The sequence below is a fragment of the Polypterus senegalus genome, chromosome 1 (genome assembly GCF_016835505.1).
Source record: "Polypterus senegalus isolate Bchr_013 chromosome 1, ASM1683550v1, whole genome shotgun sequence".
NCBI lineage: Eukaryota > Metazoa > Chordata > Cladistia > Polypteriformes > Polypteridae > Polypterus > Polypterus senegalus.
The window spans coordinates 321,181,654-321,198,453 of NC_053154.1; the positions used below are offsets into that span (position 1 = coordinate 321,181,654).

The 16,800-nt window shown below is 39.4% G+C and overlaps 1 protein-coding gene across 3 annotated transcripts in view; it reads left to right on the forward strand.

Moving 5' to 3' along the window:
* The window catches only part of slc18a2 (solute carrier family 18 member 2), a 224,028-nt gene that overhangs the window by 129,500 nt on the left and 77,728 nt on the right, over window positions 1-16,800 (forward strand). For all 3 annotated transcript variants that reach the window (XM_039737103.1, XM_039737096.1, XM_039737105.1), the window contains exons 7-9: window positions 9,305-9,394; window positions 9,486-9,529; window positions 12,966-13,026. In XM_039737103.1, coding sequence (XP_039593037.1) covers window positions 9,305-9,394; window positions 9,486-9,529; window positions 12,966-13,026 — 195 coding nt within the window. The remainder of the gene's footprint in view (window positions 1-9,304; window positions 9,395-9,485; window positions 9,530-12,965; window positions 13,027-16,800) is intronic.

The window sequence follows — 16,800 nt, forward strand, 5'->3', positions numbered from 1 at the left end:
GGCCTCATATGGTGAGAGTATGCAGGCAGTTCCTGGAGGATGAAGGAATTGATACCATTGACTGGCCACCACACTTTCCTGACCTAAATCCAATAGAACACCTCTGGGACATTATGTTTTGGTCCATCCAATGCCAAAGGTTGCACCTCAAACTGTCCAGGAGCTCAGTGATGCCCTGGTCCAGATCTGGGAGGAGATCCCCACAACACCATCTGTCATCTCATTAGAAGCATGCACCGATGTTGTCAGGCATGTATACAAGAACACAGGGGCCATACAAAGTGCTGCGTACAATTTTGAGTTGCTGCAATTAAATTTTGGCAAAATGGACTAGCCTGCCACATAATTTTTTCACTCTGATTTTTGGGGCGTCTTTGAATTCAGGGCTCTGTAGGTTGATCATTTTCATTTCCATCAAACGATGTGGCATCCTTTCGTTCCTAACACATTACGCAGTCTATATCAGTATAGATATCCAGGAGGATTTCTTTTTCCCATTGAGATCTGATGTATTTTCAAAGTGTTCCTTTAATTTTTTTGAGCAGTTTATATATAGCAAAATACCCGCGCTTCGCAGCGGAGAAGTAATGTGTTAAAGAAGTTATGAAAAAGAAAAGGAAACATTTTAAAAATAACGTAACATGATTGTCAATGTAATTGTTTTGTGACTGTTATGAGTGTTGCTGTCATCAAGGATTTGATTATCATTATTTGTTTCAATCAGGTTCGTATTTGGAGGATGTGTTGTGTTCAAGTTACATTCCATGTTTGTCAACCGTTGTAAAGATAACAGGTTTCATTCATCAATTCCTCAATAAACAGCTCGTCTTCCTCTTTATCTGAGACGTGACACACTGCATGCACGGGTTTTTTTTACACCGTCTTCATTTAGTTGGACATTGACTTTTTCCACCGTGTGCTTTGTTTTCGCAGTAGCTGCACTAATGAATATGCTTGTATGCGTCACTCGCTTCATATTCTTTTTTTTGTTCAGCGCTCTTTGGAGCTCTTACTTTTTGTCTGCATACTGTGTTGACAGTCGGTTCACGTGAGTCGCTCGGACTACGTGCATCGAAGGTTCTCAGCTGTGCTAGTGCTCTCTTGTGCAATGTCCACAGCTTCATTTAATGTTAGCTAAGACTGGGCACTTAAAAATTTCTCTTAAAGTTTCACTGAGTTTGTGCCAAACACCACCCTGACCATCTCATCTTCGTTTCCATAAGCACAGCCCTAAACCCGCGAATATTTAGCGGTAGAGTATTCCTATTGGATTGCCGCTGACGGATGGCCTTATATGGGCAGACTATTTTGAAATTCTACGCGTAGTGGTCATAACTGGAACCTATTTTTCTGCATATACTGTAATGGAGTTCAGCTGGATGGCCGTGGGGGACAGAGTATCGTGTAACATCATCACGCCTCCCACGTAATCACGTGAACTGAATGTGAGCGCAGGACGTAGAAAACAAGGAAGAGCTCCAAAAAGCGCTGAAGAAAACATGCATTATACAATTGAGAAGGCAGCGAAACAATAAGAAGCGAGCGAGTGACACATAAAAGCATATCCATGAGTGCAGCTACTTCGGAAACAAAGCACGGTGTAAACCTAAAGTTTAAATTAAGTTCATAGACAGGCTGCTGCTGGCGTTTGTCATGCCCACGGCTAATGCGGGATACAAGTTTAATGAGAGGACGCAAGGTATAAAGGAGAGTTTTGATCACTGAAAAATCCACAAGTTAATACACACGCTGTCTCTAGAGTTTCTCCACACTGTATCCTCCAGGCACTACTTACAAAGGGTTACATTGACAATCATGTTACGTTATTTTTAAAATGTTTCCTTTTCTTAGCACAAGCACAGCTGAGAAGCTTCGATGCATGTGCTCCATAACGCGTTAAAAAATAACGCATTTAATCACATTTTGCATTCCAAGCAAAGGGGAAGTTCTCTCAATGCATGATACTGCGGAAACAAAGCACGGCGTGAACCATAACTTTACATTAAGTTTATAGACACTTTGGATCACTTTGAAACGGAGTTAAAATTGCTGTAGCAAGAAGCTGAACAAAATGTTAATATTTAACTTTTAATAACTTATAGACTACATTTTATGTATATATATATATATATATATATATATATATATATATATATATATATATATATATATATATATATATATATATCTATACTAATAAAAGGCAAAGCCCTCACTCACTGACTGACTCATCACTAATTCTCCAACTTCCCGTGTAGGTAGAAGGCTGAAATTTGGCAGGCTCATTCCTTACAGCTTACTTACAAAAGTTGGGCAGGTTTCATTTCGAAATTCTACGCCTAATGGTCATAACTGGAAGGTATTTTCTCCATTAACTGTAATGGAGTTGAGCTGGAATGACGTGGGGCGGAGTTTCGTGTGACATCATCACGCCTCTCCGTAATCACGTGAACTGACTGTCAACGCAGTGCGTAGAAAACCAGGAAGACCTCCAAAAAGCGCTTAAGAAAACATGCATTATATAATTGAGAAGGCAGCGAAACAATAAGAAGCGAGCGAGTGACATATACTACCATATTCATGACTGCTGCTACCTCGGAAAGAAAGCAAGGTGTAAACCTAAACTTTAAATTAAGTTCATAGACAGGCTACCGCTGGCGTTTCACATGCCCACAGGTAATGCGGGATACAAGTTTAATGAGAGGACGAGGGATATAAACGAGAGTTTTGATCACTTTGTAACTAAGTTAAAATTGTAGGTGAAGGGGTGTGCTTATGCAAATTCCGAGACTGTGTTTGTGGGGATTGACAGTTAAAGGCGGGTGGGGAGTCACGTCATCATCTCCCCTCCCATTCATCTCATTTGGCTCTGAGCTGAGCTCTGCAGCTAACGCCGTCTTTCGAAGCAATTGGTCAGACTGCCACCAAATACTCACAGAAAAATCCACAAGTTAATACACACGCTCTCTCTAGAGTTTCTCCACACTGAATCCTCCAGGCACTACTTACAAAAGGTTACATTGACAATCGTGTTACGTTATTTTTAAAATCTTTCCTTTTCTTAGCACAAGCACAGCTGAGAAGCTTGATGCATGTGCTCCATAACGCTAAAAATAATGCATTTAATCACACTTTGCATTACAAGCAAAGGGAGCTTTTCAAATGCATGATTTCCTGGTACACCGATTACTTTGATCAGCGCCCGATTCATTTTACCCTCGCACCACCTTAGTTTGAGAAGAAGTATGAAAAAATATGAGGTTAACACAGAAAAACAGATCACCAATTCAAGGTTTATGAATAATCGATTCGCCATCAATAATTGTTTTGGTAAAGCCATCCTCCTTCCATTTTATAATTTTTCCGCCACTAGCCATGATTAAATGAGCGGTAAATAAAGTAAGAGCAAAGCGAGGGTGACTTATTTAGGCAGGCATATATATGACAGCAACACTCATGACAATGTCAATCATGTTACGTTATTATTAAAATGTTTCCTTTTCTTTTTCATTAATTCTTTAACACACTACTTCTCAGCTGCGAGGGGCGGGTATTTTGATATATATATATATGAATGACCTCCAAAAGGCTGAGACTTTTGATATCATGAGCGTGTCTGCAAAACTGTGGTCTCCTGCCCTGCAAAAGTCGAGCAGCCAGCGCGTGTGCATAGCTGTGCTGGCCTTTGAGACGCTGACTGCGCTTCTGCCTTAAGTCAAAGTGAGCACTTTTAATTTTTTTCATCCTCCCCCTGCGCTATAGCCCAGACAAGTGCAAACACGGGACCCCTTTTCTACACCACGGCAAAATAATATTAAGGCGATTCACACTTTCTTTTGCACGTATACGATAAGGTTATCACCCCGGATTATGAAGACACGCACACGAGTAGAGGACTGACAGTGCCATCACAGCCGATTAATGGCGAGGACGTCTCACCAGTCTACACAAGGCGATCATAACGTCAGCGAACACATCTCTCTATACTATATAAAAGAAAAAGGCAACTTTCCTTTCTTTACACCTTTTTTCCTTTTATCCCAAACCAAAGCCTTTCTCTCTTAACACTGCAGAGGACACAAAACTAATTTTCTTTAAATGCCGGTAAGGCACATTACCAGAGGCACAAATTTGAGCGTTCACATAGAAAATGTAATTTCTATACCACAGCCGTCGTGTAGCGCCTTTCAAAAGGGATCTACTACCGAGAGATGATCCATATACATTTTAGCTGCTGTTAGTTACTTACCTGTTGTGTTACACAGTCTTTAAAATGTAGTTTACCCAAACCACTCCAGTAGTGCTCAATGTACCTGTACTTCTTAAAACGTTAATGTTTTACTGTTTAATAACTTATAGACTATATTTTATTATTTCTCCCTTGCACTCAGTGACCAAAGCTATACACACACATATATAAAAGCTATACACACAAGTATATGTATGTGTATATATATGTATGTATGTGTATATATATATATATATATATATATATATATATATATATATATATATATATATATACACACACCCTATCTACATTATATATATATATATATATATATATATATACACACACACACACACATACATACATACATACATACACATATATAATTTGTGTGTGTGTATGTATGTGTGTGTGTGTGTGTGTGTTATGTATATGACAGCAGCAATCCAAGCTGTGAGAAAACAGTAAAAAGGAGGCGTGTCAGGCGTGGTGGTACATTTTCTGATGCAGCTACGAAAACAACCTTGTGGCGCTGCCGCCAAATACACAAAACAATTACTTTGACAATCATGCTATATTATTTTTAAAATGTTTCCTTTTCTTTATCGTACCTTCTTTAACACACTACTTCTCCTGCGGCGGTATTCTGCTAGTATATGTATGTATATGTATATATATATATATATATATATATATATATATATATATATATGTGTGTGTGTGTGTGTGTGTGTGTGTGTGTGTGTGTGTATATATATATATGTGTATATATATATATGTGTATATATATATATATGTATATATATGTATATGTATATATATGTATGTGTATATATATGTATGTATGTGTATATTATGGGGTGCCAAACAGGCAAATACATTGATTTTCTGAATATATAAAGTCAAAACTTGATTATATAAAGTTACTGTCGGAATATATAAAGTCAAAACTTGAATATATAAAGTCAGCACTGGAATATCCATCCATTTCCCAACCCGTTGAATCCGACCACAGGGTCACGGGGGTCTGCTGGAGCCAATCCCAGCCAACACTGGCCGCAAGGCAGGAACCAATCCTGGGCAGTGCACATGCTTCATTTTCAAAACATTAACTGAACAGTGTTTTTTTTAATTTATTTTTCTGAATACGTTTTTGTTAACTTATTTCAGTTTTTTTAGTTTACTAAAAATGTGCCTGAATCGTTTCAATCAATTTGTTTTGACTTTATATATTCAGGGATGAGTTTATATATTCCATCACTGACTTTATATATTCAGAAACAAGTTTGACTTTATATATACCGACGCTGACTTTATATATTCAAATTTTGACTTTATATATTCAAGTTTTGACTTTATATATTTGGAAATGACTTTATATGTTCAAGGTCCGGCCTTTTATATTCTGACGCCGACTTTATATATTCAGAAAATCAATGTACACTGTGTGCACAATTATTAGGCAAGTTATATTTTTGAGGATTAATTTTAATATGGAACAAACACAGTGCTATCAGTCAATCCAAAATGTTAAAAAACCTGAAACCTGAATGTTTCACAACGGAAATGTCAGTGTGAAAATCATCAGGGGAATACATATGTGCGCACAATTATTAGGCAACTATTAGTGTGCAGATGTAAAAATGAAAATTTTCCCATCTCACTTGTTTATTTTCATCTGTTATAGTGAGAATAACAAACACCTCAAAATTTACAAATAAACATCTGTGACATTTCAAAAAAAATCAATCAATCAATCAATGACCAATATAGCCACCCTTCTTTCCAATAACAGTCATAAGCCTTTCCATTCATGGAGTCTGTCAGTTTCTTGATCTGTTGACGATCAGCTTTTTGTGGAGCAGTGACTACAGCCTCCCAGACACTCTTCAGAGAGGTGGATTGTTTTTCTCCCCCGTAAATCTAGCATTTAAGAAGTGCCCACAAGTTCTCGATAGGGTTTAGGTCAGATGAGGAAGGGGGGCCATGTCATTATTCCTTCATCTTTAAGGCCTTTACTGGCTGGCCACGCAGTGGAGAACTTCGATGCAAGTGATGGAGCATTGGCCTGCATAAAAATCATGGTCTTCTTCCTGTATCACTGTTTGAAGAAAGTGTCTTCGAAAAACTGGCAGTAGGTTTGGGAGTTGATTTTGAGTTCATCTTCAATGCAAAAAGGTCCAACTAGCTCATCTTTAAAAATACCAGCTCATACCAGTACCCCACCTCCACGTTGGAGTGTAGCTCTGTGCCCATTACTGATCCACAGGTCCATCCATCTGGTCCATCAAGAGTCACTCTCATCTCATCGGCCCATAAAACCTTTGAAAAAAATCTGTCTTCAGATATTTCTTGGCCCAGTTTTGACGTTTCAACTTATGTTTCTTGTTCAGTGGTGGTTGGGTTTCAGCCCTCCTTACCTTGGCCATGTCTTTGAGCACTGAACACCTTGTACTTCTGGGCACTCCAGGTAGGTTGCAGCTCTGGAATATGAAAGTACTGGAGGATAATGGGTTCCTGGTAGCTTCACGTTTGACTCTTCTCAAATCTTTGGCAGCTAATTTGCGTCTTTTGTTCTCAACACGTTTCTTGCGACCCTGTTGACTATTTGCAACAAAAGCAGTAATCAGAGCAAAGGGTGGCTATTTTGAAGAAACTAGAATATAAAACATGTTTTCAGTTATTTCACCTTTTTTTGTTAAGTACATAACTCCACATGTGTTCATTCATAGTTTTGATGCCTTCAGTGAGAATCTACCAATGTAAACGGTCATGAAAATAAAGAAAACACATTGAATGAGGAGGTGTGTCCAAACTTTTGGCCTGTACTATATATATATATATATATATATATATATATATATATATATATATATATTATATTATATTATATTATAAAATATATATATATATGTGTATATATATGTGTATATATATATGTATATATATATATATGTGTATATATATGTATATATATATATATATATATATTATAATATATATATATATATATTATAATATATATATATATATATATATATATATATATTATAATATATATATATATATTATAATATATGTATATGTATGTATGTATATGTGTATATATATATATGTATATATATTCCTTTGGTTGTATGTTTTGGGTCATTGTCCATTTGTATCATGAAACGCCGTCCAAACAATTTGACGTCATTTAGCTGGATTTGAGCAGACAGTATGTCTCTGAACACCTCAGAATTCATTTTGCTGCTTCTGTCCTGTGTCACATCATCAATAAACACTAGTGTCCCAGTGCCACTGGCAGCCATGCACGCCCAAGCCATCACACTGCCTGCCTCCACCATGTTTTACAGATGATGTGGTATGCTTTGGATAATGAGCTGTTCCACGCCTTCTCCATACTTTTTATTTTTCTTGCCATCATTCTGGTAGAGATTGATCTTGGCTTTTTTAGATGTTCTTTAGCAAAGTCCAATCTAGCCTTTCTATTCTTGAGGCTTATGAGTGGCTTGCACCTTGCGGTGCACCCTCTGTATTTACTTTCATGCAATCTTCCCTTTATGGTAGACTTGGATATCGATACGCCTACTCCCTGGAGAGTGTTGTTCTCTGTTGGCTGTTGTGAAGGGGTTTCTCTTCACTATCACTGGCTCCCTGTGTCTTACAGAATCGAATATAAAATCCTACTAATAACCTACAAAGCCTTAAATAACCTCGGCCAAACTACATCAGTGACCTTCTCCATCACTATGTGCCTGCCCGTCCACTAAGGTCCTCTGATTCTGGCAATCTTGTTGTGCCCCACACTAATCTTCACTCCATGGGTGACAGGGCCTTCAGCTGTATAGCGCCCAGACTCTGGAATGACCTACCGAAATTAATCAGGTCAGCTGACTCCATGAATTCTTTTAAAAAACAACTCAAAACTCATCTGTTCAGGAAGGCTTTAGCTCTACTTGACTTCATTCCCCTTCTCTCAGTTTACCTCTCTGTCAAGATGCTCATGTAACCTGTGTGTGTGTGTGTGTGTGCAGACCATCAATTCTGTTGTCTGTTAGGCTTTCTCTGAGTTTACTGTCTTAATCTTCTTATTTATTAATTTGCTTTGTACTATGCTATATACTGTATACCCTGCCGTTCTTTCTTATGTTCTGTAAGTGCCTTGAGCATGGGAAAGGCGCTATATAAATAAAATGTATTATTATTTTTTATTATTACTATGAAAATGATTCTGTGATCATCCACCACTGTTGTCTTCCGTGGACGTCCAGGTCTTTTTGCGTTGCTGAGTTCACCAGTGCTTGCTTTCTTTCTCAGGTTGTACCAAACTGTAGATTGTGCCACTCGTAATATTGTAGCAATTTCTCAGATGTTTTTTTTTCTGTTTTCACAACTTAAGGATGGCTTCTTTCACCTTCATGGAGAGCTCCTTTGACTGCATGTTGTCTGTTCACAGCAAAATCTTCCACATGCAACCACCACACCTCAGATCAACTCCAGGCCTTTTATCTGCTTAATTGATAAGAACATAACGACAGACTTGAACACACCTGCCCATGAAATAGCCTTTGAGTCAATTGTCCAATTACGTCTGAGCCCCTGAAATAGAGGGATTGTGTTAAAAAATGCTTTAGTTGCCTCACATTGTTATGCAATCGTTTTGTTCAACCCACTGAATTATTGCTGAAAGTCTGCACTTCAACTGCATCCGAGTTGTTTCATTTAAAATTCACTGTGGTAATGTACAGAACCAAAATTAGAAAAACGTTGTCTCTGTCCAAATATTTATGGACCTAACTGTATGTTCATTTTTTTTAAATATATACGAGGGACATTCAAAAAGTTTTATATTTTCGTTGGAAACGGTGAAGGCAGGAGGAGTAGTAATTGGTCATGTCTGAGAGTGTCATGTGACTGGGAAAACTGCATTGCAAGGAAGGTGACTATGTAGAAAAATGATGTAATTTGTTTTTGAAATTCTTAATAGAGTTAAACAAAAAAGCGCAGAAATCTTTTAAATGTCCCTCGTATATCAACTCTCACTCACTTTCCTCTCCTTTCCATCTTTAGTGGGCCCCCCCTTTGGCAGTATAATGTATGAATTTGTGGGAAAATCTGCACCATTCCTGATTTTGGCCGCCCTGGTGCTGGTGGATGGAGGTCAGTTCCTGTTCTGCACATAATGTCTTCAATCTGCACCACAATCTGGCCATCACGCTCTAACCTTCTCTTTTGTCTGTCATTGCTGCAGCCCTCCAGCTCATTGTGCTTGAGCCTTCTAAAGTGCAGCCCGAGGTGAGTGTTGCATCCTTTAGCCTTTTTTAATGAATTCTTATCATCCGCCCAATATTCTGGTGCCAAGGAGATGCCACTTATCTCAACAGTAGTGGGTTTGAACAGGAAGCCACCTGTAGGTTTTTTTTTTTGTTTGTTTTTTTTATCTTTTATTGAATTTATTAAATACATTTAACACTCCATACAATCAAGTCAAAGTTAACAAAACTAAATTCAGTTCAACTCCCACCAATGAGAAAGAGAGGAAGGCCAACAGCCAGAGTAAAACTTTTGAGAGTAGTAAAGAGAGAAAGGAGTCTTTCTCCCAAATATAAAAGCTTCTTTTAAATGGTATTGATTAGATTCTGCCAGGTTTAAAAGTTTTGCACAGATCTTCTAAGTGAGAATTTGTTTTTTTTCCAAGTTCAAGTAGTATCTACAGTCATATGAAAAAGTTTGTGAACCCCTCTTAATTCTTTGGATTTTTGTTTATCATTGGCTGAGCTTTCAAAGTAGCAACTTCCTTTTAATAGATGACACGCCTTATGGAGACAGTAGTATTTCAGCAGTGACATGAAGTTGATTGGATTAACAGAAAATATGCAATATGCATCATAATAAAATTAGACAGGTGCATAAATGTAGGCACCCCAACAGAGATATGACATCAATACTTAGTTGAGCCTCCTTTTCAAATCTAACAGCCTCTCGACGGCTCCTATAGCCTGTGATGAGTGTCTGGATTCTGGATGGAGGTATTGTTGACCATTCTTCATACAAAATCTCTCCAGTTCAGTTCAATTAGATGGCTGCCTAAATGGCTAAATGAGCATTTCATACAACAAGTGACTGTTTGTGGCGCGAGTGCAGAAAGGGCTTCTTTCTCATCACCCTGCCATACAGATGTTCGTTGTGCAAATCGTGCTGAATTGTAGAACGATGTACAGATACACCATCTGCAGCGAGATGTTCTTGCAGATCTTTGGAGGTGATCTGTGGTTAGTCTGTCACCATTCTCACAATCCTGCACATATGCCGCCCCTGTATTTGTCTTGGCGTGCCAGACCTGCTGGGTTTAACAGTAACTGTGCCTGTGGCCTTCCATTCCCTGATTCCATTCCTTAAACTTGAAACTGACAGTTTAAACCTCTGAGGTAGCTTTTTGTAGCCTTTTCTGAAATGTTAAGTGAGAGATTCTTTTCCTACTGTACTCTTTACAAAACTTTAAGAAGAAGACACTTTTTAAAATGGTTTTAAGGTGTTTCTTTGGGTACAGCCTAACAGAATAATTCGGATCATCTTGCACTACCACCCTATAACAAGAGAACCCTGGCCGGTATAGGTACGAAATCAGCTCTTTATTAATCCATTTCCAAACCCAACCAGGCCTGACATGGTGGGTGAGGTAAGGAGGCCTCAGGTGGTACTTTGCTTATATAAATATATAATATTATCAATATAATATATATATATATATATATATATATATAATATACTAGAGGATTCGCTTCCTACTCGCTTTGCTTGCCAACACCCTCTGAAACTCCTTGTGATACAATGGGAAACAAATAGTTTTTTGGTTTTTTTTTTATACCGCCTCTTTCCTTGATCAGCTGCAAGCATCCTGCTGCTGCTATGCTGCATGGCGCTTCGAACATTTTAAAGCCTGTACAGCAGCTGCCCTACTCTGTCTTTTATTTCTGGCCATGGGTGTGGTTAAATCTCTTGGCACAAAGTCTCGTCTTGCGGGATATGAGTTCTTGATATTTTAGGTTATAATATAAAAACGGAATAAGAATCTGTAAATCTAACAACATCACATTAAAGTTCGATAAATTCTGAAAAGAATGACACCAAACATATATATTTTCTCTCTCTCTGTGTGTGTGTGTGTGTGTGTGTGTGTGTGTGTGTATATATATATATATATATATATAGTGACAGATTAGGGCTGTATCGCTCCCTTGAACCCCTGTCCAAGACTCCAGACACCAGCTTGAAGTCCAAATGTTGACTTTATTAATTCGCCACAGTGCAAAAAGCACCCTCTTCTCCACTATACTCATATATAAACAATAACCAATAACAATAAACCAATCCTCCGACTCCCAGATGCGTTGCCACCCTTCCACCCAGCTCATCTCCCTGTCTGGGAGCTCCCACAGTCCTTTTATATACCCTGACCTGAAAGTGTTCCCAATCCCCAGTCCATGTGATTCTTTATCACTCCCGGGTCTGGTACACGTCCTTCTTCTCACCCCGGAAGCACATTGCTCTTCCTATGACATACTTCCGGGTTATACAGCACAAATGATTCTTCGGTCCTCCCTGCAGCTCCCTCTTGCGGCCCCTGTGGCATCCAGCAAGGTTGTGTATAAAAACTACACAGTCCATGACTCCCTGCTGGTCTTCAGGGCACCTCCATACTGCAGGGAGGGCTCCATTTGGCAGCCTGGGGGTATTGGCGGGATGACAAGCCGGCCAAAGATCACTATATATATATTATTATATATATATATATAATAGAGAGAGATAGTAGTATATTTATATATAATGATGGGCGTGACCATGTCCATATGCCAGCTGGATGTAAGGACCGGGGGGGAGAACAGCTATAAGACACTACCTCCACCATGATGATGGAGGGCAGCCTTGCTGGGTGGCTGTGACACCATTTATTCCAGCAAGGCATGCTGGGAGTTGGAGTGTAGCAAAGCCCTGTTGGGTCCATGGGGGCCGCCAGAGGGAGCTGCAAAGCCCTACATGGGGTTTTCACCACACCTGTGGGTGGTTCCAGGTCTGATTAATGAAGCACCTGGAACACTCTCAGGGTCTGCTTAAAAGGAGCCACCTCACTCAATTCAGAGTTTCCTCCAAAATGGTCTTAATGTGGAACATTCCCAAAACATATGACCCAACAAGGCCTATGTCAGATGACATGGTTTATTATTATTATTTTTATTAATAGTAATTAATTCGTTACACTTACATAGGGCTTTTCTCTCCACTCAAAGTGCTTTTACATTGTGAGTGTGGAGTCACTTCAACCACCACCAATGTGTAGCATCCACCAAGATGATGTGACAGCAGCCATCTTTGAGCCAGTTCACTCGTCACATGTGAACTATTAGGTGGTGAAAGAGAGAGAGTAGAGACAGGGGATAATTAGGGGGACAGAATGGCCACAGAGAGTCAGGACCTCAGTTTTACAGCTCTCCGAAGGACACCGCCACTTTTACAGCACAGTGTCCCCATCACTGCACTGGGGCATTGGGATCCACATTCAGACCACAGAATGAGCACCCCCTGCTGGCCTCACCAACACCTCTTCCTGCAGCAACTTGAGCTTTTCCTGGTTGACGTCCCCTCCTAGAGATTATTTGAAAGGAAGTAGAGGAAACTGCTAACCACCTTCTTTCACAGACTTTTCCTGATTCTGTTTTTCTTATGTTTGCAGAGTCAGAAAGGAACATCACTCTTCATTCTGTTGCGAGACCCTTACATCCTGATTGCAGCAGGTAAGTGTTCTAGCATGGCAGAATCTACTGCCACTAGCCACTACATGGCGCGCAGAGGCTGTGGGCACATCAAATGCAGTTCTTGGGTTTTTTTTTTCCAGTCTGCTGGCTGGATTTACCTTTGGGAAGGTTTGTATGATAATGACAGCCAGATACAAGGTTGTTAGTTAACGTCTGTTGTAAGGATATACAGTCAGGAATGTAGAAAGACATTCTAGTGACAAAAAAATCATACTAGTCAATGCAGTATTACACAAAGTATGTATTTGGAGAGAGAGAGAGAGAGAGGTTAGGAGCACACACTGATACGCTGCACCCACCACATGACAAACCTCCTCAAGATCCCAGATTGAGACCCGAGTGCAGTCACGTGACCGGTGACACCTCAGCACCACACCAGTTCAGATGGAATGGAACAGCGTGTGGATTTTTATGGTGGCTGGAGTGCCAATTCTGCTACCAACCCCCAGGTTTTTCCCTGCAGGTTGGAGAGCCTACTTGCAGGTCTGGAAATATAATTACCTATAGTATGTCCTGACAATCCTCTAATTGTCTTAATTATAACAGAAAATAATTGTCAGATAGTATTGCCTATCACATTCAAATACAGGATTCCCCCAATTATAATTTCCATGCTCGTTTTATTTATAACAGAAAATAGAGATGTTGCCATACAATATCCCCGTTGATAATCCTCTTCATGTGTATATTTATAAAAGACTGAATGGTAATTATCATTCTCCTTGGTGATCCTCTGGATGTCTTTTTTTATAATACAACATATAATAATTTTATTAAAGTAATATTCTCAGTTCTCTACACGTATTTATTGATAGCACACAATATCAAAATTTCCATTTAGTATTCTGCAGATGGTCTTTTAAATGTCTTATGTATAAAAGAAAATAATTGTCATATATTATTACACTTACATTACATTTACAACTGTTATACAGAGCTAATTATCCATTCCGTTTGTAAATTTATATATTTGAAAAGAACTCCTGTTTACAATCCTGTTCATGTATGCATTTATAATGGAAATTGACATATATATATATATATATGTGTGTATATATGTATATATACAGTATATGTGTGTGTGTGTGTGTGTATGTGTATGTGTATGTATATATATATATACTAGCCAACCTGCGGCGTACCATACGCCGGATAATCAGGCCAGTTTTTTAATGATTTTTAAACACAGGGAGAAAGTTAACATTTGAAAAATCAGTAATGTAATGAATCAGCAAGAAAAGCAACATTGTAACAATGCACGGAACAACTAACACACAATCGTCCGTGACTGAAAACTGGCGGACCGCCATCGCTCATGTGTCCACCTCCAACTCGTCACTTGAGTCGTTGTCGTCTTTATACAGTCCAGATGCACCTGTGACTCACGTAAACTTTCCGTGTTCCTGCAGGAGCATCTAAGAAGACACACGTTTTGTCGTGGATGCGAATCGCTGTATGTAGCGTGTAAAAAAATTTTGCTATGGTGCACGCGGATGTGCGTCGTAACCGAAAACTCGGTTTTTAAAAGACTGCTTACCTCATTGTGTTTTAACCTCAGTTTTAAAGGATTGTTTAAAGGATCCCATGAGGTACCCCACGCAAACCGTTTTACACGCTGCATATGGCGACTCACCTCCACGAGAAACATGCCTCTATGAACGGTCAACGTGGCTCGGAGGTGCCAGGAGTTGGTGGGCGTGACTCCTTCCTGCATGCGCCATAGGTGTTTTACTTGTCGGCGGCTCAGTGAATCCACGCCCCTTCCGGCATGCTTTCCATGGTTGTCTTGCCTTAGTGAATTATATATATATATATATATATATATATATATATAATGTAATATAATATACAGTATATATATATATATATATATATATATATATATATATATATATACACACACACACATTAGGGGGTTCCCCTGCTCGCCAGCCACTTCACGTCCCTGCCGCTCACGTTGTGAAGAGGGGTGCTGAATGCACCCCAAGGTGACGCGGTCGGTCCTCCGAAACTCCCCCCAGTCATACAATGGGAATCAAATAGGTTTTTATTTTTTCCTCCTCTTTGCTCGATCAGTTGTTGCTGCTGCTGTGCCGTGTGATCTTCATCTCGCACGGCACTTCAAACGTTTAAAAGACTGTACAGCTGCTGTCCTACTCTTTGTCTTTTATTTCCGGCCCCGGGTGTGGTTAAATCTCTTGGCACAAAGTCTCATCTCACGAGACATGAGTTCTTGATATTTTTTAGTTTATAATTTAAAAACTGAATAAGAACCTGAAAATGTAACATCATCACATTAAAGTTCGATGAATTCTGAAACGAATGATACCAAACATATATACAGTATGTTTGTTTTAAAATAAGCCCGATTTAAAGCGTGACAAAAAAGTGACATAAAAACGTCGCCATTACAATTTTAGGCTTAGGATTTTATATGTAGAGTGGATGTATGTAAAAAATCCAACGTCTGTCTGTCTGTATGTCTGTCCGCTTTTCACGACAGAACTACTTAACGGATTTAGCAGGATTTACATCTGTTTGTTTTTTCTATAATTTTCTTGAACAATCCTGTTTATTCTGTGACTTCTCCCATTGCACTAAGAATCATAGTTTGCGTGCAGGAGCAATATATTTGCACTAATCCGAGACAGAGTCTGCAGGCTGAGGAGAGGGGGAAGCGTGATGTCAGGAGTAGAGTGCTGGGCGGGGGCCTCCTCGGTGTCCTGTTTCACTAATACGCGGGCGAAGCCACGGCTAGGACTGTATAAAATCCAACATCTGTCTGTCTGTCCACTTTTCATGACAGAACTACTTAACGGATTTAGATCTGTTTTTTTTTTCTAGAATGTGCTTGAACATTCTGGCTGATTTTGCAACTTCTCTCATCATGCTAAGTATCATAGTTCCCTAGCAGTACTGATTTATTTGCATGAATCCGAGAAAGGCAGCGAGCCGAGGCTTGTGGGGCCCTCCTCACTTACGTGCCAGCCTCCCTTCGAGTCGCTGTACTTTTCCCCACGTGTTGGAGTGCACCTTGCCTCCACTTTGCTAGCGATGCCTGTTTGTTCATCAGACATTATCATCTAGAGATCGTTAAGGAGTAACGTTTGACGTTTTTAAGAGAAAGGTCAGAGCTCTTTGTGTTTTTAGAGGGTAGCTGCTCATTGTTAGAGAGATCATGGCCATGTGCTCTTTTCCCCACATGGGGGATGCTCTCCTGTCAGAGCTGTACACGATCAGATATAGTGCCAACGTTTGATGTTTGTGTGTACCAACCTTCCACTTGGCCAGAATTGCATTTTTCTAATTTTTAAAGTTTGTCCCGTTTTCACTACTATGTGTATGGAGCCACGGGAGACAGCTAGTAAACTAAAATAACTGTTAAGTATGACCTCCCCGGGTCACAACACAGTAACTGACATACAGCTTCCCTGCTCACAATCCTCTTACTAAGAGAAAGTAGAATCATTGTCAGACTCTGTTCTCCCAACAACTCTCTGCATGTTTTAATCATAACAGAAAATTAAGTAACTGCAATGCAATATCCCTGTTCACAATCCTCTTCACATTTAGCCAATAGAGTAATTGTCATACTGTCTTTAGACAATTCTTTGAATGTCTTGCTTATAATATACGACAGCTATTGTCCTACAATGTCCCTGTTCTCAATCCTCTTTATGTATACTGGATTGATAAGCTGTGAATTAAAAGTAGCAGCTGGTGGCCTCATGGCCTTCCCATACCAATGGTCAA